This window comes from Ruditapes philippinarum, unplaced genomic scaffold, assembly GCF_026571515.1.
Source record: "Ruditapes philippinarum isolate M1 unplaced genomic scaffold, ASM2657151v2 ctg3754_1_1_1_1, whole genome shotgun sequence".
NCBI classification, from domain to species: domain Eukaryota; kingdom Metazoa; phylum Mollusca; class Bivalvia; order Venerida; family Veneridae; genus Ruditapes; species Ruditapes philippinarum.
Window position 1 is genome coordinate 56,370 of NW_026852601.1, and position 27,316 is coordinate 83,685.

The 27,316-nt window shown below is 33.4% G+C and overlaps 1 protein-coding gene across 3 annotated transcripts in view; it reads right to left on the reverse strand.

The window, feature by feature from the left end:
- The window catches only part of LOC132718766 (uncharacterized), a 33,287-nt gene extending 8,583 nt beyond the window's left edge, over positions 1 to 24,704 (reverse strand). The window contains exons 1-6 of one of the 3 annotated variants that reach the window (XM_060702502.1): positions 24,564 to 24,704; positions 18,286 to 18,582; positions 12,252 to 14,062; positions 8,223 to 8,447; positions 7,021 to 7,146; positions 1,362 to 1,493 (exon numbers count right to left, since the gene is read on the reverse strand). In XM_060702502.1, the coding sequence (XP_060558485.1) occupies positions 1,362 to 1,493; positions 7,021 to 7,146; positions 8,223 to 8,447; positions 12,252 to 14,062; positions 18,286 to 18,550 (2,559 nt within the window). In that variant the 5' untranslated portion in view covers positions 18,551 to 18,582; positions 24,564 to 24,704. Of the gene's footprint in view, positions 1 to 1,361; positions 1,494 to 7,020; positions 7,147 to 8,222; positions 8,448 to 12,251; positions 14,063 to 18,285; positions 18,923 to 18,977; positions 19,142 to 24,563 lie in introns of those variants that run through there. The other 2 variants (XM_060702508.1, XM_060702493.1) reach the window with 2 other exon arrangements.
- Positions 24,705 to 27,316: the final 2,612 nt, after the last annotated feature.

Here is a 27,316-nt window from a genome sequence, read left to right on the forward strand (position 1 = left end):
AAAACGTGTTTGTTTGTTTTTCTTCTCCATTAAAAATGTTTAATTGTCCGACATTTTTAATATGTACATTAAAACTTGGACAAACATATTTTGTCCGATATTTTAATGTCTATATAAAATATGGATAACTATATTTTTGTCCGATATTCTGTAAAGTAAACTTGTCCTACATTTAAAGTATGTTAAAAGTTCTTTTGCCCTTAAAATGCTGAACAATGTAAAACGTAGTTTTTAAGTTTATACTGTCTTACTTATGGGAACTGTTTTACTTATGGGTCACATGGTAGGTCGGGTATCATATCCCGTTATTATCGGAGCGTAACGCTTCAAGTCAGCTTTTAACAGTTAAAAAGAGCTTTGTAATAGAAGTAGGGATATTATGAATGAATTTGGAAATATCATTTGATTGAAATTATGATAACTTAATATTAAGTCGGAAGCTTTGAAATAATTAAAACCATTTGAAAACATATTGAATAAGAACCTATTTGATACAACTTTGGTTTTTGTCAAATGAAATTGAGCCGCATCACGACAAAATCAACATAATGGGTTTGCGACCAGCATGGATCCAGACCAGTCTGATCAGGATCAATGCTGTTCGCTATCAGTTTCTCTACTTGTTATACGGTTTGTAAGCGAACAGCATGGATCCTGATCAGACTGCGCGGATGCGCAGGCTGGTCTGGATCCATGCTGGTCGCAAACCCATTGTATTGGTTTTGTCGTGACACGACTCAATTAGTGTTAAAATGGGCCCAAAACAGCAAATTGAAAATGTTGAAGGCGTCTGTTGATAAACGTAGGTATCGTCTCGTCAACGCCCCCTGTCACAGGTTGAGTAAAGTTCAATATTTAAATTGAGGCAATTTACAATATTTTTGCATCCCCGGATAAATATGTGTTCATGTTTCGGATATGACCTTGCACTTTTGTAAACGGTTTGAAATGTTTGAAGGTTATTGGAAGCATGGCTGAAGGGAATAATCGGCTTTAAAACTGAAAAATACAAATTTATTCTATTCTATTGTCATTTATCCGACATTATTATCATGTCATTTACCGAATTTGATTCATGACAATCATAAAGAATATCATAAAGAATGTTTTTTAGTCCAAAACGAAAAAAATGGGATTGATGAAGACGGAATAAAACGTCATATGGAATTTATACCACGTTTTACATCTTTACCCCATAGGGAAAAGTCTTCTGACACTGTTAGAACATAATTTTTAATGTTTGGAATTAATTTGCTATTTATGAACATATTAATTGTGAATGTACATTGTGTATATATTACCTCTTTCTTAAAAGGTGCAAGTCATTGAAGAGGAAGTGGGTGGATGTATAAATGATTTACCTCGAGGTGATGATCGTAGTCCGATGTAAAACCGGAAGTGTCGTAATAAGTAGTTCTCGCATTCATGAAGGCCAGTGTCTTCGTATAGTCGTATGTGAGGTCCCAGTCTGTCCCAGTACTCGCTGTCTCCTCCTGAAATCAATCAACGCTTACATTGAATTAATTCAAATGGATCTTCAAATATAAATGAACCGAGTCACGACAAATCCAACATAATGGGTTTGCGACCAGCATGGATCCAGACCAGCTTGCGCATCCGCGCAGTCTGGTCAGGATCCATGCTGTTCGCTTACAAACCCTTAACAAGTAGAGAAACTGATAGCAAACAGCATGGATCCTAATCAGACAGTCTGGTCTGGATCCATGCTGGTTGCAAGCCCATTATGTTGGTTTTGTCATGACGCGGCTCAAATCATGTTCTGTCACCCCATTAGAATTTAATTCTTCTTAATTCTTATTTTAGAAATCGCGTCTTCTCGAATTATCCTTTCATGCCAATATTTGTTGCGCTATTGGAGGGCGAAAGTGGGGGGGGGGGAGAAAAAATACTTACCATGTTTGACTTTGGTATTACGCAAAGTTTTAATTTGCATAGGTTTAGCAGAACTAATTTGATTAATACAAAAATTAAGAACACCAAATGTTTAAAGTAGCACTAAGTACTGGTGCAAAAAGGGTACGTATAATCTCGTAACATCCCTATACTCATAAACTATACAGCAAACCTTAAATAAAAGAAGGGAAGCACATTAACCTACAAACAGCAGCCATGAATTATTTAATAAGAAATATGATCCTGTATAATATTAACCGCCATAATATTATGTAGGGCATGTAGGAAAGGGATAAAAGCTTTCTACCTAATAGTACACAGTTTGCTATATCATCAGACGAACCATCAATATTAAAAAGTACAATGTTAAAAATATATCTGAATAAAATTGACAAGATCTATTCTAAAATACAAAGTGCTCAAGTTCTAAATCTGCCAGTAAACACGCATTCTCAATATCATTTACAGAATAGATAAAAACGCTTTCCACGCAGCATATTCGTCTTATTATGTGCTATATGTTTTATCTAAATCATCTGATCCATTAAATATGTTCCGTTTTAATTAAATCAGAACAAAAAAGTGGTCAACTGTCATGATTTGAAAAAATATTTATCGCACAATAGTAAAAAATGAAACGTACGTGACTGTCTCTATAAGAAAAATGAACTTTAAATCTTTTAATGTTTCAATTGGTCTTTTATAAAACAATTGTTTGGTGTTTTTTGTATCTCACGATGTCTTAGCGTGAATTTAACAGTGGAACATACTGAAAACTGTTATAAAAATGTAAACAAAATTGTTGTTTCTTCCTTTCCACTGATACATGCCTTTTGGAGTGTGCGTTTTTAAACAGTGAAGAAAATATTTTTTAAAAAATAAGATCTTTCAAAGTTTGAAGTTTTCTGGCAGATAATTGGCCATATTGGCCAAAATAAAGTATTATAAAAGTAGTATATAAAGATGCCGTAATTGATGGATGATTTTCTGAGAAAATTAAAACGTAATTTTTGCAGCGAAACGTACGTTACTGATGCTACAAGAACTGATGAAAATGTAAAGAGGCAGACTTGTGTCAAGCAGTTAAAGCTTCCCTCAATAAGAAGTTATGTGTTGAGAAATTGTTATAATTGCTCAAGACTGTGTCCAGATCTGCATTGAAAAGTGGTCAGAAATGTACGTTACCGAAACGAACGTTACCGCAATTTAAAGAATATTCACTACACTTAAAATATGATACCTTAGGTAAGAAAATTTATATGGGGAGAAGAGTTTTGTAACATCAAAGCCTAAATAAATATTGCATTGTGTCACTGTGGATATAATTTAAGGCAAATTCATGTTTGATATACGATATCACAATATATATTAGAAAACATTTTATGTATATAAACATATATCTACTGAAAACATTCTTACGGATTTTGAGATGTGATAGCATGTTTTTTCGCAATGTAAACAAAAGGTAGTAGTGGAAAGTATATTTCTGCTTAAAAGTACCATGAAATGTACGTTACTGTTGGTAACGTACATTTCAAAACTAGTATTAGTAATTTCAATGAAGAGTATCTCCTGAATTCTTAAAAGTTACATCATGAATATGTTTTACATGTAATTACAAGTAAGAGTAGGATGATTAGAAACGAAAACAAATTAAATATAACTGTATTTGCACCAGTTGCATATGAATTTTATTCAGGTATTTTTTTCTATCTACAAAAGTTAGGACTAGTACAATATGTGGTTGTTTAAGTTGAACAGTTGTGATGATATTGAACATTTTTAATCTTTTCTCTAGCATCTGCACACTCAAATGTGCATTGTGTATGAACTATAAAGGTCTACAAAACAATGATTTCTCAGTTACATTAACATCAACAACAAGTAACGTACACTTCAATTGTAGTAACGTACATTTCAGAGACCGAAATGAAGGGCTGAGATTCAAAAAGGCTACAGGTAGAGAACAAGAGCTGAAAGATACCGAAAGTTAACATTGGAAAGAGCGTTATTGTAGAATTACGTTTTGCAGAATCCGAAATATTTGACTAACAAAGCGAGAAATGAAAGAAACAATGTTTTATAAAATAAAAGCAAACAATGTTTCATATAAGCAATGTTTCGTATAAAGTAAATGATTATTTTCCAAAATTTACCTTATTTTGTACAGAACACTGGAATATATTGTAAAACAACAAAATAATCAAGTTAATGTGTCACACTTTTAAAGCATTTATTTTTACATGCATTTCACAAATGTGATTTTGGTAATCATAATGTCTTAAAACATGCGGATTTCTAATGAAAGATATTAACAGGACTTTCGACGAATCATCTTCAAATGTATGTTACTTGCAAAGTTGCACATAAAATTGAAGTTTGCGATAGTAAAACATGTTTTTTTTTTGTTTTGTTTTTTTTTTTCATGAAAATGCAACAAATTTTATCAATTACACCATAATGGGGCTCTAAACATTTTTGGACATTGCTGTAAAATTATCCTCATAACAATGAATAACGTAGCATACAAGGATGATCACAATTTTTTTTAATGATTTTATAAAGTAAAAATGTTTTGTTTTTTTTAAATTTAAAAAAAGGAAATATTTTTATTTTTATATTTTTATGTACAACTCCCGTGCCAGAAAACTGAAATGTACGTTACCAATGAAAATGTACGTTACCAATGAGAGTTTACAATAGTATTTAATAAAGTCTTTAAGAAAGTCTTCAAAAATGCTAAAATTGATATTTTAAAGCATTTTATCACACACGTATGTTGTTATAAATGGTTAAATTTGTTTACATGTACTTTTTACCTTATATGAAGAGAATCATCAATTAAAATACATCTTATTTCTGTATGCATATACAATATCTAATTCTGACCAAGCGTTGATGATTTTTGTAGTTAATTGTTCAAATGTGTAGAAAGGAATAAATACCAAACAGAAATATTTAAGTTTTCCTATTCCTGTCAGATTTTCTGAATGAATTCAGAAGTTGATATTTTTTTGTATTAAACTGAAATGTACGTTACAAAATTATTACATTACTTTTAAGGCATTTGGGGTGAAAAAACAACTGATACATGCATGAATAACTTTACAACAAGGAGTTTATATGTATCATGAATAATCAATAGCATTCTAATGTCGAACTGCTTTTCATTGATAAATCTGTTAAGAACTTCGAAGTATGCATTGAGATAGTAATATGTGTATCACTCATCTGTAAAATTTGTTATTGTTTTAACATTCCAAAAACCTGAATAAATTGGTATAATTTAACAAAAAATGTATTTATTTCCATCCTACATCTTTTGAGAATGGAATTGTGAAAACAAAATTACTGACTAGTTCAACAGTAACATGATTATGAGCTGCTAATTTAAGGGACACTCAAAGTAACGTACATTTCTGTGCCTGTTTTTATATGAATGACCTGCTCAATTTGATATGGAACTGAGAGAACATGGTTCGTATCTTGTTTGCAAGAATTCAAATTTATGTCCGGGAGATATTCTTTTTCCATATTCAAACATTATTTTTATGATCTCTGAACATCATTTTTTTCACTTTCCGTGATTTAATATTTGTAAATGGTATTGAGAATGTGTGTAAACAGTAATGTTGTAACAATAAACATTTTCTCAATCTGACGAAGGTTCAGTCTTTCACGTAGATCTGATGATCACCGTATTTTGTTTCGTCAACTGTATACGCATTTCCCGAAAAAAGCTTTTTTAGCCATGTAATGAATCCGGTTTTTACAGGAAGTATCCGTTATCCAAATTGTAGATTTTTGTTAACAAATTGATTTTTAACAAAATTATTTTGAAATAATAGAGTCATTTTTTAATGGACATGATTGTTGTGCCAGTTTACTTGACGGCTATATGGTAATGACATGATTGTTCTCGAAATCGTGAAAATTACCAACTCCCAGGGACCAGGCTTCAAATTGAAAACGCATCGCTGATAATTGGCTGTGTGAAAGGCCACCAGAAAAGACTTCGGTTAGATCTAAAAGCGGAACGTTATTTAAAGCTGATTTTAATTCAGATTGCATTTTTCTTGACATCAAAGGTCAAAGTTATTTAAAGTTCAAGGTTAAGTTCTGAATGTAGGCTATGTCATACTATGAAGATAACAGTTTAAAGTAGAATATAACATTAAATCGACTATGAGTCTATGAGCAGACATTACACCAGGATAACAATAACACCCGGCAAAAGTTACCTCGGTTCCAAACAGACTTTAACTTCGATCACTTGAAAACTTTAAGACCCGCGCTCCGGGGACAGTCAGGTGAGAAAATCCATGTTGGACTTACACCCATTATTTTAGGACCTAAATAAAACCACATCATTGACCAAGCAGTGTTGGAAAACGGAAAACAGAGGACGAAACGGCCTTTAACGCTATATCCCTCCACTGCCACGGAAATCGTGGCCAGGATTTCTCTTGACTGGTGCAAATATGGCTAGCCTATGATTTAAAGAAAACTGTTAAAACGTAAATAAAATCACAAACATGACCCTATAATTCTTCTTACATAAAAAAATTAACACAAAATAACTTCAGGCGGTCAATGTTCATTTAAATAGATTGGCAAGGATTAACAGTATTTAAGATTAATATTCAAGGACTGATACATTCTGTGTAGAGTTTAATCAGGTTAGTGAGCATACAGATGACCACATATAGGGTAAGACTGTGTCCGGAGATTCCGTCCGCTTTAAAGTGCAATTTCAACCCCATCAGCAACAGCACATCAAGCACATATCTTTTTATTTCTATTTCATAGAAATATTGATTTTTTTCATTTATTTTATTTTCATTTGTATTTTTATGTTATTTCATTTTTTTTAAGTGGGGACTCTTGGGGAGGTTAAAAGTCCTCTTTTGGTATAAAATGAATAAGTTGGTATTGTAGGGACTGGTGATTTCTAAAAAAAAAATCTTACAAAATAAAAAAAATAACTGAAAAGACTGGACAGAGTTCTATGCATGTGGTTTGGCGTAACCATGGTAACACAGATTTCACTTTCTCTGTAATATTCATATAATTATAAACAAAAACATAAAAAGAGAAAAACAGCACCTTTAAGAATGTATCCAGGTTCTGAATGTAACAGTTGATCTGATAGTCTCCTGTAATAGTGTCTGACCGAACACGATACTGCCTGGCTTGGTCAGGGGTCCAGTTGAACATAGTGTTGCACATATTCTGTAACAAGAAAATTGTGTTAATTAATATACTAAGTCTGTCTTTACTTTGATCTAAAATATATTTATTTTTGTATGTATACTTTATGATCTCAACGTGTCTGTTACAGTGAGTTCGTGCAATTAATGTATCTATAATCCGAGGCCGAGGAGGGTTGGTTGTAGTCATATACCAGTTATGTTCAACCAAGGGTCTATTACACAACTCGGTCTATATAACTCCCAGGGGGAGGGTGTCGGATTTTTCATTTATTGTAAGACATTTATGTATTTCATAACCGCATTACGCGCATATGTCACCACCTAATATCAGGCAAGTGTCTCTGCTTGGTTGTAAACCCTTTTCAAAATTAAGGTATATACTTTGAAGTTCTGTCTTAACAAGTAAACATATTACATACACATAATGTAGATCTTAATAAACCTACTTTTACTGATACATATAATATAAGTAGCGTCATTCTATTCAAACTATAACATTAAAGGGATATGCAATTTGAGCTACCTTTATATATATATTTATAGTTATTTATTTTAGGCGTGGCATGATAGTTACGCTTTCATTAATTCATTTAAATCAGAAATGCAGAAACGCGATACATGTAAACTTAATGGTCACACTATATGATCGAGGACTGTTGATCTGTAATAATGTAATTCGTTTTTCTCAATAAACAATGTCGTCTGCTTTATACATTTGAGCACGTATTGGTAACTATAAATACATAAGAAAGGGAGGAACGAACGAACATGAGACGGAACGTACGAAGAAAATAACGGAAGAATAAAGTAAAGAAAGAAAGAAAAAAAGAAAGAAAGAAAGTAAGAAAGAAAAAAGAAAGAAAAAGAAAGAAAGAAAGAAAGAAAGAAAGAAAGAAAGAAAGAAAGAAAGAAAGAAAGAAAGAAAGAGGAACGAATTAATATTGAGTTTCAAACATTTTTTTTAACTTTTACATACATAAAAAATATTAGACAAGAAAATGGTGAGAAGAATCATAATAACATAGGTTGTGGGTAAAATTACAAATCTTTCATTTCTGAATTATTTTTGAATGGATGTAAATGTACATAATATACCTGTACGGCTGTTTGTGCCTCCGGTGTACTTGGATCGAATGTAGAGTCCCAATCCTTTTTCCCCCGGCACTTTGGCGTTGAAAAATGGCAGTCACTCATGTCGTTCGGGTGCATGCCCCAAACAATGTATAAAATCAAAGTTCTGTCGGCGTTACTGAGTACAAAAGAGCTTGATGCATGCTTTTCTGCTTGGCTGTATACATGGCTGTCCTTGAGAACTTTCAACTGCAAGATATATCTTCAAATTACTAAAACATATCTTCTAGAGTGCAACATAAAACCTTCCGTCGAAAAGGAAAATATCTGTGTTTCATGATGTTGTAATAACAGATTTAGAACATGAAAAATGTTTATCACCTGAAGAAAATTGAGTTGGATGTGAAATAATTTTTGATAAAGATTGCACAAGGAAATCAAAGTAGTTTTTTGACTTTCATACAAAAAACTAAACAAGAGCCGGTTGAACCGAGTGATGCTCCCCCAATAGGGTTTGGACACATAAAAGAATACCTCTTGTAGTGTCAGAGTAATGTCCTGCACAAAGTTGAAAATGTACAAAGGGCAATAACTACAAAATAAAGCAAGGCAAAGTTATGGTTATTTTGCAATGCACATCTATCCAATTAGATCTATCTAGTTAAAAAGTGTCAAATTCATATCTATCATACTTTAAGAACTATGTCCTGGACAATCCTCAAAACGTAGAAATTAACAAAGGGTTATAACTTCAAAATTAGGCAAGGCAGAGTTAAGGTTCTTTTGCACTGTACTTTTATTTAATGAGGTCAATCAACCAACAAAGTTTCATTTTGATATCTCTAATGGTTTTAGAGTTATGCCCAGGGCAAAGTTCAAAGTGTAAAAATGAACAAAGGGCAATAAATCCAAAATTAGGCTAGACATAGTTATGGTTCTTTTGCACTACACTTTTCTTCAACGAGCTCTATCTCCCTAAAATGTTGCATGTTGACACCTCTTGTTGTTTCAAAGTTATGTCTCGGATAATAAAAACGGATGAACAGACAGACGGACGGACAAAGCGGCGAATATGCTCACCCTTCGGGAAGCGTAATTACTATAACAATACTATTTGAAAATGCAAAAGAAGCAACAGATGGTTCAGCTTTACGGTCAATTAGTAACATTAGAAACATTTAAAGGACAACAAATTATAAAAGCTTTTGAAAAAATAACAATGATTGCATTTCTGATGCTTACTGGGCCTTTAAAGTCTGAAATGTCTTGACATTTCTTGTTATTTATTTATTTGTTTCATCTGTTTAAGTAGGTAGATGGAATTTAAAATATCCACCTTTTTCTTAAACCAGCTTTACTCATGCTTCGAAATTTTCTAAAAAAATTGATTACATATATTGCTAACATATGAATGTATAGCAACTATACATGTGATCAGATATTCGTGCCATAAAATTCTGTTTTAAAAATATTAATGATGTTAATTTCAATATGAATTATCTCAAATATATGGGATTTTATTAGGTACAGAGTTTATCTTAATAATAATGATGTCAACTTCAAAAAGATCACGTTACATTATTTCAATGCCAGGATTCAAAAAGAGGATATAGAAAATAGCAATAATATATATGAACCTAATCAAGGAGAAAAAATATGTTTAATCAAATGGGCAAATGTTCAAATAACATATAATATGCGATTTAAAAAACTTGACCTGGAATGCTGACTTGTTTACTTGACATAAAGTGTTACAGTACTAAGGTCAAATTAGGTGGTTATAAAGTAAGAAAAGTTGTGTTTGCAAACGATAACAATAGAGCAGAAGAATCCGCTAATCAAAATAATAATTTATTTTAGAAAATAAACAACAACCCCAATTCATATCAACAATCAACCTACACGCCAAGTTTAATTGGCAGATGTACTTTAATACCGTAGTATAGTTTATCTTATTTATTTGTCGTTTAAAGGTACATTCGACATCAAAATACATGTTTCACTCTTTAGAAATGCAAAAATGATTTTAATAACATTTGAATCACAGTTTTACAGCATGTTAAAACTGCTTATCACTTGGCAAAAGAAGCCCTGAATGTGACACATTTTGTCTCAAAAAAGTAGCAAAATGTACACAAAATAGTATTTTAACTTCCATACAAAGTACTAAATCACCATAAAAGTACTTATTGCCATAAAAGCAACACAAAGAAAAGAAGGTTCAGGTATTTGTCCGATAAGAATATTTTTGGAAACTATAAAAAGACACCAAAAATAAAACAAGAGCTGTCGGTAGGACAGCACGCTCGACTATTCTAAGTGCTTGATAGTAAAAGAAACTTGATAATGTTAAATTTTTTAAGTTCACAAAACGGCTATTTTTTTTTAAAATTCATGTTATAGGCCTTAGAGAGAGTCTAATTATACAGTATTGGCTTGACTATTCATAAGGTAATGTCACAAAGGTGTTTTTTGAGTATAATAATACTAATTACCTATGAATACATAAATTTGACAGAAAAGGTACAAATGCTTGTTATTAAGATGTTTTATCAAGTAAATCACTGCTTTATTATTATTAATGCATAAAATTGTCCCAAAAAAGGCACAAACCCTTCAGTTGTTATTGAGATAACAGCTTACAACCAAAACTTTACCAAAAAGGGGAGAAAAATCAGCCTAAATGCAAGATAGAATTATGGATCTTTGTCACTGACCTACAATTATGACCCTAAATGCATATGTGAAGTTTTAAATAAATATCTTTAATAGTTATTGAGATATGTAAAAGTTGCATGTAAACATTAACCAATAAACTAAGTAGAAAAGGGGATACGAATCAGCCTTAATGCAAGATAGAGTTATGGAACTTGGTCAGTGACTTACAATTAAATTCTAAATGCATATGTGAAGTTTTAAATAAATATCTTTAATACTTATTGAGGTATGTAAAACTTGAATGTAAACATTAACCAACAGACTAAGTAGGAAAGGGGAGATGAATCAGCCCTGATGCAAGATAGAGTTATGGAACTTGGTCAGTGACATACAATTATGACCCTCCAATTATGACCGTAAGTGCATGTGTAAAGTTTCAAGTAAATATCTTTGAAGACCTTTAACCTTTAACCAAAATTTCTAAGTTTCAAAGGGGCAAATAATTCTGCAAATATTGCAGGCAGAGTTATGCAATTTTGCAAACTGATGTACATTGTTACTATAAAAAAGTGTTTTAAATTTAAATTGAATATCTCAAGCAATAATTGAGATATTTGACTTTACAAAAAAACTTTAAATAAAATTTCTCAGTTCCAAAGGGGCATAATTCTGTCAATATTGTAGGCAGAGTTATCCAACTTGTCTATGTGATGTACCTTGTTACTATAAATAAGTATTGTAAGTTTCAATTGAATATCTCAAGCAATAATTGAGATATTTGACTTTACAAGAAACTTTAACCAAAATTTCTAAGTTAAAAAGGGGCATAATTCTGTCAATATTGTAGGCAGAGTTATCCAACTTGTCAATCTAATGTACCTTGTTACTATAAATAAGTATTGTAAGTTTGAATTGAATATCTCAAGTAATAATTGAGATATTTGACTTTACAAAAACCTTTAACCAACGCAGACGCCGACGCGGACGCTGACGCCGACGCCGGGGCGACTACAAAACCTCTCATATTCTTCGAATAGTCGAGCTAAAAATGCTTTTAAAAAATAAGAATAGAAGCATTTTTGGGGATATAATGGGCCTTTAGGTAAATATTACGTTCCTTCTGCAAGAATGTTATTACAAAATGTTGATCATTTTGCTGCACACATGATAAATAACGATATTTTGAGAACATTAATGTTATTTAAAATGTAGCTTGTGAATATGTACCCAAAAAAAAAGCTCGCAAATTTTGTAATATCATTCCCATAAACACTGATTAAATACAGGTAAAGTAATGGGACACCTCAAAGCACAGGTATGACGAGACATTAAAAAAATAACCTTAAGTACATTTGCACTTGTATTTATCACGTTGAAAAAAACATTAACACCTACCCCTTCGTCATCTGGTTCCAATCTTGAGGCCTGCACCGTGAAAAAGATAAGAACGGTTGCCATGACAGCGAGGATACCAAATCTCATAATCTTGTGTGTCACAAACTTTGAATATTTATCCCTGAAGAAACGTACCATGATGGATTTTTCTTTCCGCTTTTTTGGAACAGTTTTTCTTTCATCACCATCTGTTTTGTCAGTTGCATCTTTATTCGTGATAGGAACATTTTTAGACTCGTCAACTTCAAAAGCGTTATTCACAAAGCCATTCTCGGCCTTTTCAAAACTTTCGGTATTATTAATGCTGATCTGCGTAGTAAACGAGTTTCTATTTTCTTTAATGCTAACTTGTACATTTCCATTAGCGATACTAGGGCTTTCACTTGACTGAATGCCATTGGATGTTTTACTATTTAAAACAGTACCATTTTTGTCACTAAATTTTGAATTCAAAACGGTATCTTTCCGTCTTTTGTTCGAATATGAATCGTTACTTTCCGTTGTGCAGCATGTGCAATTTTCACGATATAATCTCTTGCAAAACACAAAACATGGCCATTTAAACTTCTCAAACTTTGTGTGATACATTATCACAACTGTTGGAAAGTACAAGATTACGGAAAGGTAGTTGACCATGATTACGAGGCCAGAAAATACACCAAACGATCTCGTGGCTAGAAGTGGTGATATAGCACTCGCAAAGAACGCAACTGACGTTGTAATAGACGTAAATAACATGCTGAATACTGACTTTCTATAAGAGTCGGACAATCTGTGGGCAAGACTTGGGTATGCTTCATATGCTGTATTTCTCCAAACGTCATAAAATACGAAAATATCGTCTGCTCCAATCCCCAGTACAATGAACAAAGTCAGCACGTGAAAAAATCCAATGTAGTGAAAGTCGAGGACAATTCTATAAATGAGATTCGTTATTACAAAACACGACAAAATGCTAAAGATCGCAAAGCCTGTGATCCAGAGAGATCGGGTATGGATCAGTATTAAACAAAATATGAAGCATATGCTTCCAAATGCACAGAATACATCTTTCATTGCCTGGTCAAAGACGTCTTCCAACCAAATCATGTCGGATCTGTAACTAAAATCAAACTCGTCATAGTTCTCGCGAACATACACGAGAGTTGGTTTCATATGTTTGACAGAAAATGACCTCATCAATTTTTCATAATCTTCGTCGTCTGCGTAACCCTGAAGGGGATAGCCCATAGGTACAATCGATCTAGTAATTGAAGAATAAGCTTTTGTTGATGTGATCTCATGAGATTTTCCGAGAAAAAACAGGAAGTTTGCTCTGGTTGCATTGTTTGTATATGCTTCGTATAAAACCGCCACTATATTGTCGAAATTTGGATCATCAAACACCGCGTTAACGCTGGAAAATGTTCCGTCAAAATACCGTATTACAGAAATTGGCTTCTGACATCCGGTAAGACTTGAATTAAGCTGACAGTATTTGTTCTGGTATTCGCTTACTGAGGTGAGTGAATCTTCCACGTTTTGTATTTTCTGTAATCGTTCTTTAGTGAAAATATTTCCGTTGTCAGCATCGTAGTAAAGGTCAAAATTAGCCCGAATGTATGATTTAACACGGTATCCAGTTATCGGTGTCCGGTCATAATATGTGTCAAATTCATTTCTGTATGTCCAGGCAAGATCCCTTGGTCTCCACGGCTGATCGTTGATCTCAAGCGGTAGATTTTCAAAGTCTACCGGAAGTAGGTCATACCCAGAACCCACTAGTATAATTGATATCAGAATCATCAAGATATGGCCCCCTAATGTCACCACTGAAATATTGAAGAAGAAAAGGAGATAGAATAAGAGCTGTCACTCAAGGGACGAATGCCCACGAAAAGGTTTCTTAAGCATGCAGGTATTATAAAAAGAAAAGAGAGTGAAAGTAACTAATTGCTGAATATTGTTCTTTGTATTATTGTACCTGTAATCTCTAATTGTGATAGCATGAACATTCAAAATATAAGTGTGACCTTGACCTTTGAAGAAGAGACGTGGTTCCTGAACGCGACAAAATGTTGTTATAAAATAGACATTTGTGCCAAATTATTACAAAATCCCTCAATGCATGACAAAGTAAAAGTCTGGACTTGATTGTTGTGTAAGTGGGGACAGATAGACATGAGCCTTAGCCGCGACACATTGTCTTCATGTGGTAGACATTTGTGCCAAGTTATTTTAAAATCCTTCCATGCATGACAAAGTTAAAGTCCGGACATGAATGTATATCTTCAATCTCTTCTCGAGAGAATGAGTACCTTCAAACTATAAGTGTGACCTTGACTTTGTAGGGACATGGGCCTTTGTCGCGACACATCGTCTTGATGTGGTAGACATTAATGCCTAGTTATTTTAAAATCATTCGATGCATGACAAAATTACAGCCCGGACACGAATGTGTGTAACTATAAACTCTAATTGTGATTAAGTGAACTTCAGAATGGTAGTGTGACCTTGACCTTTGAGGTAGGGACGTGATTATTGGACGCGACACATCGTCCTTGATGTTGTTGACATTTATGCCAAGTTTTTTAAAATACTTCCATGCATGGCAAAGTTACTGCCCGGACACGATTATGTGCACCTGCGATACTGTGAAACTTCAAAATGATAGTGTGACTAGGTACGTGATTCTTGGACGCGACACATCGTCTTTATGTGGTTGACATTTATGCCCAGTTATTTTAAAATCATTCAATGTATGACAAAGTTACAGTCCGGACACGAATGAGTGTACCTATTTGCTCTAATTGCGATAATGTGAAACTTCAAAATGATAGTGTGACCTTGACCTTTGTGGTTCTTGGACGCGACACATCGTCTTGATGTGGTAGACATTTGTGCCTAGTTATTACAAAATCCCTCAATGTATGACAAAGTTACAGTCCGGAGACGAACTAAGTGGGGACGCACAGACGGACAGTCGGACGGACGGACAGACAGTGCGATTATATTATGCCTCCCTTCGGGGGCATAAGAATATCTACCCTGTATTTATTTTAATGTGAAATATTTAATAATTCAAAACATATGTTAACCTATATATTTCCATAAAGAACATTATAAAGCTGCTATGGAACTTATCAGCTTGGGGTTTTTGTATAGACGTATTTCTTTTTTCTGATTTTATTTTAAATTTTCTTAACTCACGCAACAGTAAAATATAACATAGGATAAACCATGTCTCAAATTGTGCTGTCAATTGATTATATGCCAAACAACTGCGTAGAAGATGTGGAGGATTGTTTTTTATTTTTAGGGGAATATTTGTAGAGGTGAATATTTTTGTTATAGGGGAGCATTTGTTTAAGCAAATATAGAATGTGTCATTTTAAAAACATAGAATCTTTCAATATATTTTCAAAACCACAAAATCAAAATATAAAAAAATTACTTTTAAGTTAGATAAATTCAATATTTACTCAAAAAGAAACGTATCTTCTTATGGGTATCGAATGCATCATTAAGAGTGCGTAATGCACATACGCCAAATGCTACTTCCGTTTCTATGGAAATGTCGTATTGTAAAAATGGTTTATAGAACGTTACTTTAGAACTGGAACCGAATTTCTGTATTTAACTAAGACTCAAACCAGTGGGATATTATTGATATCTCACTAATATTATTCTAAAACACATTTACACGTGATTTTAGCAATCAGGTAAGATAGAAGTGGAATTTATACTACATGTATAAACTAGAAATGTGTCCATAGGACACGGGTGCCCCCACCGTGCCACTGTTCTGTCAATCTTATGACTCTAGGTCAAATATTTTTTGAAAACTAAAAATCTTTTACTAAGTAAAGGGCAGGAACTTTACAAATACAATGTACTGAATAAATCCACAAGCAAACCCCAAGTTGAAAATTGCAAATGTATACTACTGTAAGTCAGGGGCAATAACTCTAACAAAAGAGAAAAAAATCCACATGCACAGTCCCAGGTTAATAGCTTCACAGTGATGTGAATCATTATTCCTGTAATTAAGTGATGTTGATCATTATTCCTGTAAAGTTGGTCGATTCTAACTCACGCACTCAAGCACTCAAGGAACAATAAACAACATAATTTTAACAGTTTTTACTTAGTCAAGGGAAATAACTATACAAATACTGGATAAATCCACAAGCAAAACCCCAGGTGCAAAACTAAATATGCTGAGCAACCTTCCCATAAGGTTTAATGACTCTATGTCAAATCCTTTTTAAGTTACATGCGACACAAGTTGAAAATTGCAAACATTTTCTAAGTCAAGGGCAATAACTCTTAAAGTACTAAATAAATCCAGACGAAAATACCCAGGTGCACAACTTAACATGCTGATCAATATTCCTGTAAAGTTTCATGACTCTATGTCAAATCCTTTTTGAGTTACATGCGACACAAGCTGAAAATGCAAAATTTTACCAAGTCTAGGGCAATTACTCTAAAAATACTAAAATATCCAGACGAAAATACCCAGGTGCACAACTACACATACTGATCAACATTTCTGTAAAGTTTCATGACTCTAGGGCAAATACCTTTTGAGTTACATGCGACACAAGTTGAAAATTGCAAAATTTTACCAAGTCAAGGGCAATTTCTCTAAAAATACTAAACATATCCAGACGTAAATACCCAGGTGCACAACTACACATACTGATCAACATTTCTGTAAAGTTTCATGACTCTAGGTCAAATACTTTTTGAGTTACATGCGACACAAGTTGAAAATTGCAAAATTTTACTAAGTCAAGGGCAATATCTCTAAAAATTACAAAAAATAGCCAGACAAAAAATACCTAGGTGCACAGCGTCACATGCTGATCAACATTCCTGTAAAGTTTCATGACTCTATGTCAAATACTTTTTGAGTTACGTGCGACACAAAAGGGAACGGACGGACGGACGGACGGACAAGGGTAAATCTTAATGCCCGCCACTAAAGTGGGGGCACAAAAATAAGAATGAATCAATATAATAAACAATGTACAGATCTTGTAAATAAAACTATAATGAATGTTAGTTTATGTAAGCATGGGTATTTAATTCCTCATACGGGCAACGACCTAGGTCTGGTTTTAGATTAATTGTAATCTATGTTAATCAAGTTTCAAAAAATGTGCATGTAACAAATAAAATTTAAAGCCGGAGAAGATATATCGGAAAACATTATATAGAAAACATATATTTCGTGGCGGGCGACTGCAAGGTCATAAATCATGTCAAATTTTATAAGTGCATAAGACCTAAACTATGAAATAACATAGAAAATCTGGGGGCTTTTTGTTTGATTTTCTTCTTCTGTAAACTAGGAAAGATAAAAAAAAAGCTTAATTAAAGCGGGAAAAACAAATAGCACTCTTCATGCCGTTAGTATTTATACGACATGTGTGAATTCTTATTATTTTGTTATTAACTGAAATTATATAAGTTTTAGCATTCTCAAACAATTTTCAGGGCTTTTTTAGGGGGGAGGGGGGCATGTTATATTTATTGCTTTGGATGCTGATATATTTATATGTTGTTTTTTTTTCAAAAGAGAGCTTTTCCATCACGACCATCCATTATAATATAAAAGAAATCGTCACCTCAGGACTGGCGATGATAGTTTAATGATTTTCGTTTTTTTTTTAAGTTTAAAAAAATAAATCATTTCCACATGATTATATTGAATTTGTATGAAGTAATCAACATATAAACTGCTATAGATTCACTGAAACTGTCTACTCAAAGTTTAAGGGATTTCAATTTCTTTGTTTAAACTATATGTTGCATTATTAACAGAATATCAAACTCTTTTGGTCGTCTAGTCATACAAGGAAGAAAAATCAAACTTCAATGGGTTAAAAGATTAAGGATAAAAGTTGAAAAGTAATCAAAGACCGTCAGGGTAATCATTTTATTTGTTAAAAATATATCTTTAACAAAATCGGTGCATGCAGTTAGAGCTGTGCAACGTTACCATCAAGGTTTGAAGGGCTGCACAATAATAGAAATAATAACTTACAGAAAGATTGTAGCGGCCATCTTGTAACAATCTTACAGTAGAATAAAGGCTCTCTCTCCCTCCTATCCTTCAACCTCTGCAACGCCTGCGCATGGTCGGCGCTCATTGGCTCCTCATCTGCACTGGTATCTCGTGCGTCCATTCGCTCAGGTCTCACTTTATTATGTGGTAAGTCCGTGTTTACAAACCTGTTGCCGTGATCAATATCACCAACAATATACACGCTGGAATAACCATTTGATTCTTCGTGCTCACCTTTCCCCATTGTCTACCAATACGCGTAGTTTTCCCTCACACCTAAAATGACGTCAAACATTTATTTCTATCTATTCTGCCAAGAATTATTCCGTGTAGGAATGACAATCGATTGCTAAAATTATTCCGTTTTCACAGACTTTCTTTCAATATAATCCAATATACGTTAACTATATATAGTATAACGAATCTGTTAAATAAATATGTATGTAGAATGCTTTCAAACAATGTGGATATTTGAACTATCCTTAAACAATCTCAGTGTACGTGTACTGTAAACCATGCTTTTTGAACCGTTTGATAAATGACCCGTTTCAAATACATTCGCCAGTATTTGGTGTAATAGTATGCTATTTATTATAGTTTCATAACAGTTCGATATATGTTTAACTGTTGTATAAACATTTACCGTTTTATACAATACTCGCAACACACACCTTTATTTCTGCACATTTAAATCGATTTTTAGGTCCGATTTATGTGTTAATCCATTATTTAATCATGCACATTAAAACTTATTTCATATCTACAAGTTATTTTGTTTCGTAGATCTATATCATTTTGTTCAAATTATGTTGCCTAGGGCGTATTGTTGTACTGCAGTTAAACGTGTTCCGAACGCGGATTTTAAATCTACCCGGATGTAGCTAGTCGACAAATATAACTACATTCAGATAAGATCTACTGAATAAACAAATGAAATGCGGCGTAAAACAAAGTTGCTAATACCCTTTTTACCCCTTATCTCTTATTTACGGTGTCCTGTTAGGGCCATCGCGACAATTTTCATAATCGTGATAAAAAAAACTGATTTGAAAATAATAAATGAATAAAAAAAAAAAAAAAAAAAAAAAAAAAAAAACACGACGAATTTTACAGATTTCATGTGGAAACAAATGTTATTAGTATCATTGGAAACGTTGAATTCGATAGAAACAAAATGGAAATATGTTTACGACCAATTTGACAGCGGAAAAAGATGACTTCAATACACGGAAAAAGAATAAATAATGCGATGGATATGACACGGAAAACTATGTATTCAATGACGCTTAGGAAGTAATTGTAAATTATAATTAAGAGACTTTCCTTACAGTTATCTGAAAAAAAGTTCGTTTATGAAGGGTGTTATAGACAACATTCTCCATTTGGCACAACATCTGTGGTAATGTCAGTCGTTATGCCCTCAACACGCCACTTTCATAAAATCACGTCATCATTTCAAAAGAATTATTTTAAACTATTCAAGCTCAATGGCGAACCTTATATTAATCACTTTCGAGTCCGCTTCCCGGAACCAACCATTAAGCTACAGTCTCACTTACATTCCGGCAGAGCCCCGGTAGCCGTCCGGGGTGATCCGGGAACGACCGGGGTACGACCGGGAACAACCGGGGTACATCCGTAACTCTGCCAGCAACGTCCTGGATGATCCGGGATGATCCGGGAACATCTGGCATTCGACCCTGGATGGAATAAAATATTTAATATCACCGGGGCTCTGCCGGGATGATCCGGGAAGGTATAGCTTTGCCGGCTTCATCCTTAGCTCTGTCGGGAACGACCGGGGTTATACTGGGAAAGTACCGTAGCTCTGCCGGCACAAACCGGGGATGATCCGGGGTATGATATAGCCGGTAGAGCTACGGTAGAGCCCCGGTATATGCCGGCAGAGCCCCAGTAACTACAGGCAGAGCCCCGGAGGATAAAGGTAGAGCTACGGTTGATCCTGGTAGAGCCCCGGCAAAGCCCGGATCATTTCAAAAGAATAAGGACAATTTGCGATGATTGAACTTCTTTGTATTAAAAGCCTTCCCATTTCCCTTCTATCCAGTATGGCATAGTTTGTTTTTTTCTTTCAGAAAATCATCATAAATAACTATTCTGGAACAATAGATATTATATTAAATAAAAATTATGTGTCAATGTTATCATTTTCGGGCGTTTTCAATCCACCGGGGTTCTACCGGGGCTCTGCCTGGATCGTCCTGGGCTCTTCCGGGGCCCTGCCTGGATCGACCGGGGCTCTGCCTGGGTCAACCGGGGCTCTTCCGGTGTCATCCGGGAACGACCGGGGAAGCACCGGCATGAACCGTAGCTTCACCTGGGCTCTGCCTGGATGATCCGGAGCGCATCCTGGGTGGTTAGTAGGAAACTACCGTAGTGCTGCCGGGATAAGTGTGACCGCAACAATAATTTCATCCCGGATCGTCCTGGATCATCCCGGTAACTTACCGGGATGGTCCTGGGCTCTGCCGGGAGTAAGTGAGACCGAGGCTTTACTGGTGTGATATGAAGAAACATGGTCGTGACCCGAGTAGGGCTCGAACCCATGATCTCTTTGAGGGAAGACACCTTCCTGTTACACATTTTTTCATGGTTTAATTTCATAAATATGGTGCTCAAATTAAGATTTGTCAATATTGTAAGTTCCAATAAGCATTATTTATAAAGATATTACCGATTTTAATATTTCATGTAAATAAAGGGAGATAATTAGAAATTTATTTTCTATAAATTCTAAGTCAAATTTTCCGATAAGAAATGAAAGCATATAATTTATTGATTAAATATAATGTGTTTAAATATTTGCAGTACACATTTTACATATTCTTCGATGTTTGAAAATTGTTTTACTTCATAATTATATACATATATATTTTTTTTTTGCAAGTGTGGTATACAGACAGTAACAATATCAATCACAAAACATACAGCATCTTTAACCACTAGGCCACCGTCGCCTTTTAAAAGTATGAAAGAATACAAAAGAAACCAATGTAAATCTTAACAAAAACATTTCTTGCTGAGGGTGACTTGGACTTCCGATGCAGTAATTTCGGAAGAAAAAAAATCTAAAATCTTGTCTAAACAGAAAATTTTAATGACTAATTTTATGACGGTTATGTTCGCGGTTGGTTTCAATTTGCATGTGATTTCAGTATTGCATAACAATGCTCAGTGTGTACGATTATCGTTTAATAGTTACCCATGGGATAATAAAAGGGAGGAAAAACTTTGACACTTTTGTGTGAAAAGTTCAACACACGGCTTACTCTGTAATTGGGCAGAAAAATAATCATTGTATATAGTGTTCATGACCGCTATTTTATGTTGCATAATTTCATATGTAAGAAATTAATTAATAGGTATTTAGTTCATTGATAAAAAAAAGTCAGAGAGAAATTTGATCAAGCAGGTGTTCAAGAAATTTGCATGTTTGTAATAATATGATCGGTTCGTCTCTATGCATTAAATGCATCCAGTATAATAATTCTCACAGTATAGTTAAAACGCAAAACAATATTAAAAAGGTTGAAGGCATAATTAACATCTGATCACATGAAAAGATACACTTTTCAGTGAAATCAGCAAAAATTTATCCAAAAAAAATATATATATATTTAGGGACTATAATGGGTTTATTTGCTAAAATATAACTGAATGGTTGTTGTAATTTGTATGTATTTGTATCTAAATACAATTTGAAATTGTTGTCGTAAACATGAGCGATTTTCATTTATTTTCTGACTTCATATTATCTCTTTTGTAAAATGGATTTAACTTTGAATACTAGCATGTACTCGATGGATATAATATTAGTTATTATATTGTGGTTATATAAACGGCTATTTGTAAATATAACCCGAGCCGCTAGGCGAGGGTTATATTTACAAAAAGCCGTTTAAATAGGGCCATATAACCTGTCAACATTCTTTTTAACTAATAAGGTAAACTTCACGATTATCCAACGAAAAGCGACGTTACAAACGTGCAGTGGTGTATTAACAACTATATAATTATAGTGCGTGCGTCCGTACGTCATTTTAACTGATCATATAATTATTTGTTTTGTGGTTATTATTGTAGCTATCAATTCAACGCAGAAAATATTTGCGAAATTTTTCACGCGTTCAATTTTACAAACAACAAATGAATAAATTAACGAACGAACGAACGAGTGAACGAACGAACAGACAAACACATCCTTATTTCGGTGATGTATCTAACACATATACTCGTATACTTTACAGTCTATCAGTAACCTTCATTCTATGAAGATATAGAATGTAATGATACCATTGCGATTTTGAAGTTAAATACATTGTATGCACAAAATCTAGATGCTTTCTCAGCTTTTATATTAATTTACATACTGCAGTAACAAAATCCAAAGTGATGTTACAAGCAAAGTTGATAAAAATGTCATTTGCATATCATTAAATTTATAAGCACACACGAGGTATTTAAGAGAAATCACCGAAACATGCAATATGTATTTTTACTATGCTGTTTATGTAAATTACCATACTGAAGCACTTTGTTCAAAACGGAACTCATTTTAGCATTATTGAGGCGTATATCTTATCATTTGACAGATGAAATGAAACATTTATTTCATAATGGCGAATTTTCATTATTGTTCTTCTGTTTGGAGCAAAGTTTGAATACAATTGGTAACATACAAATAAGAGCTGCAAGGGTTATATTAAACCAAACATCACAAACAAGAAATCAAGCTATACTGAAAGAACTTGGATGGATGTCGTAATTTTCATACTGGAATTCTTATTTATAAAGCTTGTAATAACCTAGCGCCATCTTATTTATCTGAAATTTTTACCTTTTCCTGCAATGAAATTCACAACTTAGATCAGCATCACATAATGACATAGTTATACCTAAACACCTCACAAACTATGGTAAAATACTTTTTGTTACAATGGTGCAAAGATTTGGAATAGAATACCATCTAATATCCGTTCTTCTAATTCTCTGACATCTTTTAAAAATAAGTATAAAAACATATCTTGCAGATCAAATAATTATCTTCATGTCATTATGTTATAATAATTATTATGCATGCATATTTGTTTAAGTATTTGTAAATGAAAATTGTATAAATGATATTTAGTATCTAAAAGGAGCGTTTGTCAAAAAGGTTATAGGGCAAAATCTTAATGGAATAGTTAAATGTTGTTATTGTTTTATGATGTTTTGTGTTATGTTTCTTTATATTGTTTAGAATGCTACAATTAAAAATTAAGACGTGTTATTTATTTTTAACGATGGTATACCTTCATGGATTACTGTCTCTGAATAAAGATATTATTATTATTATCATCATCATCATCATAAAAAGTATAAAGATCCCTTTGAAATGTCATTCGTTAGATATTATTGGGGCAAAACCTTATGTACTACTGAGGACACTCATTACATTTCATTATGATGTGCAGAAGATGGTATCGACTATTTTGAGTGCTGGATAGTAGAGGAGGCTGGATAAACCAAGAAAATATTGGGAGATTATTCAGTCATAACCAATGCCAGAGTTATGAATCTTGGATAGGGACCTCCAACTACAATCCCAGACATGAAGTAACCTTCTTCGCAAAGGACCATAAAAAAGTCAAAATCAATGTCAAAGTTTTTAACCCTGCATGGAAAGTGACCTCCAATTAAGAAATCAATGACACGAAAGAGTTTCAAGCTCACAAAGGGCGATAAATTAGTAAAAGTCCATCAGAATTATAGGCCTATGGAAGTGACCTCTAATTGTTATCCGAAGGTCATTGCTAAGTTTCAAGTGAATATCTTCAGTATTTTTGAAAATTAGTTTTGCGTTCAAGATTTTTTAAAGATTACAAAAGGCTATAAATCCGTCAAAATCAAAAGACGTGTGTGAAGTTACAAGAAATTGTCTTAAGTGCATGTTGTATAGAGTTGCTCGAAAAAGTTTAGTCAAATGTTACACCGACATCCACGCCCGGATGAGTAGGATAGCCCAACTATTCTCCGAATAATCGAGCTAAAAACGTTTTTAGAAAACAAAAGTCAACTTCTTGCAGCAGACGTCTTTTCAGTTATTTTCCCCCATCCAGTCCCAATGGCCTTGTCATGTTATCTGATACAGATACACGCGTAAATTAATGTGTAAATAAACAATTAAAGGTGCGCTTTCCTTTGGAAACGAGGATTTAAAATATTTACAGACCAAAATGAAAAAAAGTTTTACTTACCTACAAAACATCATACACAGGTTTATCCTCAATAAATCATATATAGTAAATAACAGTTTCACTACAGTTCACCGGGATTTAGTAATAGTCGAAAAGCGGACCAAGTAGCAAAACTATTATGTAAAATGATACGGACAAGAAGTTTTTAAAGATTACCTTGAATAGATAACACAGATAAAAGAAATGAAAGGAAAAAGTCAAGGTATGGTTAAGTCGTTAATCTATCGGAAGTATATATTTCTTAAGGAAAGGGGCGTCTAAGTAATTAAGATACATCAAACAAAGGCGTGCATTCAGTACGAATTTAGACGAAATTTTATCTTTTAATCATAAATTTCCTAAAATATGTAGTCAAAATTGTGGGAAATGACTAACGCATGGTTTCAAAAAAGGAATCTTGCGGGGAAAATGCAATAAGCATTTTTGTCAAAATCTGCCTTATTGCATTAAATGGTTTTAATCTCAAATCAATTATTGTTTCAGAAGTTTAACTTTTCAGTTCAGGCATGTATAGTGTCAATCTACTGCCATTAGTCTACAGCAAGACTGCTCTTGACTACTTCTATACAGTATTCAACTGGTCGATTATTTTTTTAGATTTACATGTACCACTGCAAACGTTTCCAACAACACTTCATCCTTAAATGTGCGATGGAAGTAATGACACTTTCACCTGGAACGTAATGTAAGCTATCATAGCTTCAACAAAGTAATAACGGAGACACGTGCATGTTGTGCTTATGTATTTATCAATTCTCATATATGAAGGCCGTTGACCAATATCTCAGAATGTTCTATTGTGCTAACCATATCATTAGTGAAAATTTAACAGAATATTGAATTATATTAACCAACTTGTTTATCAGAAATTTGACCGTCATTATATGCGGACAAAAGTTTCAGTTCATTTGGAGGGTAAGCATGGAGTTGTCTCCGTAGTTTTTTTTTTTCTTAATTAATAATTTCGTTTCGTTTCCCTAACAACAGAATGACAATGACCTCATACATATCTAGATATTTAATACATTTGCTTCCGTAGATGTGTATATACACGTACATGTAAATTAACCAGTCTTTATAGGGAAGAAAGAGAATATCCATTGAAAGGGAAAAAAGAGAATTTCCATTCATCCACCCCACTACTATTGATTAGATCATGCTGCATCTAAAATCTTAATATATTCCATATAATCCAAATTTCATAGCTCTGAGCATTGAAATTTCAGAGAAGAAAATATTTAGGGCATTTTACTTTACAAGTCCATGTAAACAAAGTGACCCCAGGCCGGGGCCATTTTTTGATTCCAGGGATATGACTTGTATCACTTATGTGGAGATCCACCATGCGATGCTACATGCAAACTATATAAGCTCTTGCACTATACAAGTCTATATATAAACTAAGTACTCTTTGGGACTACCTGCTAAATACTTAATCTATATGCATTGCAGTCTCGGAGGTCTCCGAGATATTATTACTATACAAGTCTATATAAATTAAGTGACCCCTAGGGCTGGACCAATTATGACCCCAGAGCCATGATTTATATATCTTTTGTAGATGTTCACTTGGCAATGCTACATGCAAAATATCTAAGCTCTTGGCACTGCAGTTTTATAAAAGAGGACTGAACTATTTTTTTTTCTAAATAAGCCTTTCTTTTATAAATTTAGTGACCCCTAGGGTGAGGCCATTTTTGACCCTAGGGGCATGAATACCAACTTTAACCCCAGGGCCATGACTTATTAACTTTTGTAGAAGACCACAAGGTGATGCTACATGCCAAATATCTAAGCCCCCAACATTGTAGTTTCTGAGAAAGGGATTTCTAAAGATTTCACTTTTATTCTATGTTTAGCTCCTGCTACTAACGCAACAGACTGGAACCATTTAAAAAATTTTTTTTGGAGCCCCCTAAGGACTTTGGTCAAAATCCCAACCCTGGTTAAAGATGTTGTTTAAAGATAAAATTTGGATAACTTGGGTGGTAACCAAGGAAAACTAAACCCCAATTAAATTTTACCACATTATTTTGTGTTAGGTACTTAAAAAGGAAGTGTTCATCCATGAATTTCAAATTAAAACCACAAAACAGTTTTATAATTATAGCCAGGACCAAACAATTTTGAAAATTCATTGAATATTCAAATTAATATCCTTAACACTTTATGACTTATGGTCTAGACACAAATTGTTCAGGAAATGAAGTTTTAATTTGATATATCAAAAACAACTCCCGACAAAAATTAGCATGTAAACTATGAAAGGGAAGTAACTCAAAAATTATATTGGGTAGAGTTATCACTCTTGTTCAGTACACTCCTCCTCAATAGAATCTACGTACCTATGAATTTTTAAGTTGATAATTATTTTAAATACTTTTTCAAGTTACTTAAAACAAAAATGCCGGACAGAAGTGTTCGCTATACTTATTCATGACATAACATCATTGCATATACTTGTCAATAAATTTTAGTTTGCCTTTCTTTTTACCATTGAAGGAAAAACATATACAATACAAAAATGTTTCAAAACGTTTGTTTTTTTTATTAAAAAATAATGTTCAAAGGGAGGCTATGGAAAATCGCTTGTTAAGGGATAAATGGTAAAATTATGCAATTTTGCAGCTTTTGGTTAAACTCTCATTTAAACATAAATTGTTCTGCCTGCATATATTCACCAAATGACGTTATTTGTCTATCTATTTGACCTGTGTTTAAATTTATTAACATAAAATATTACACAAGTCATG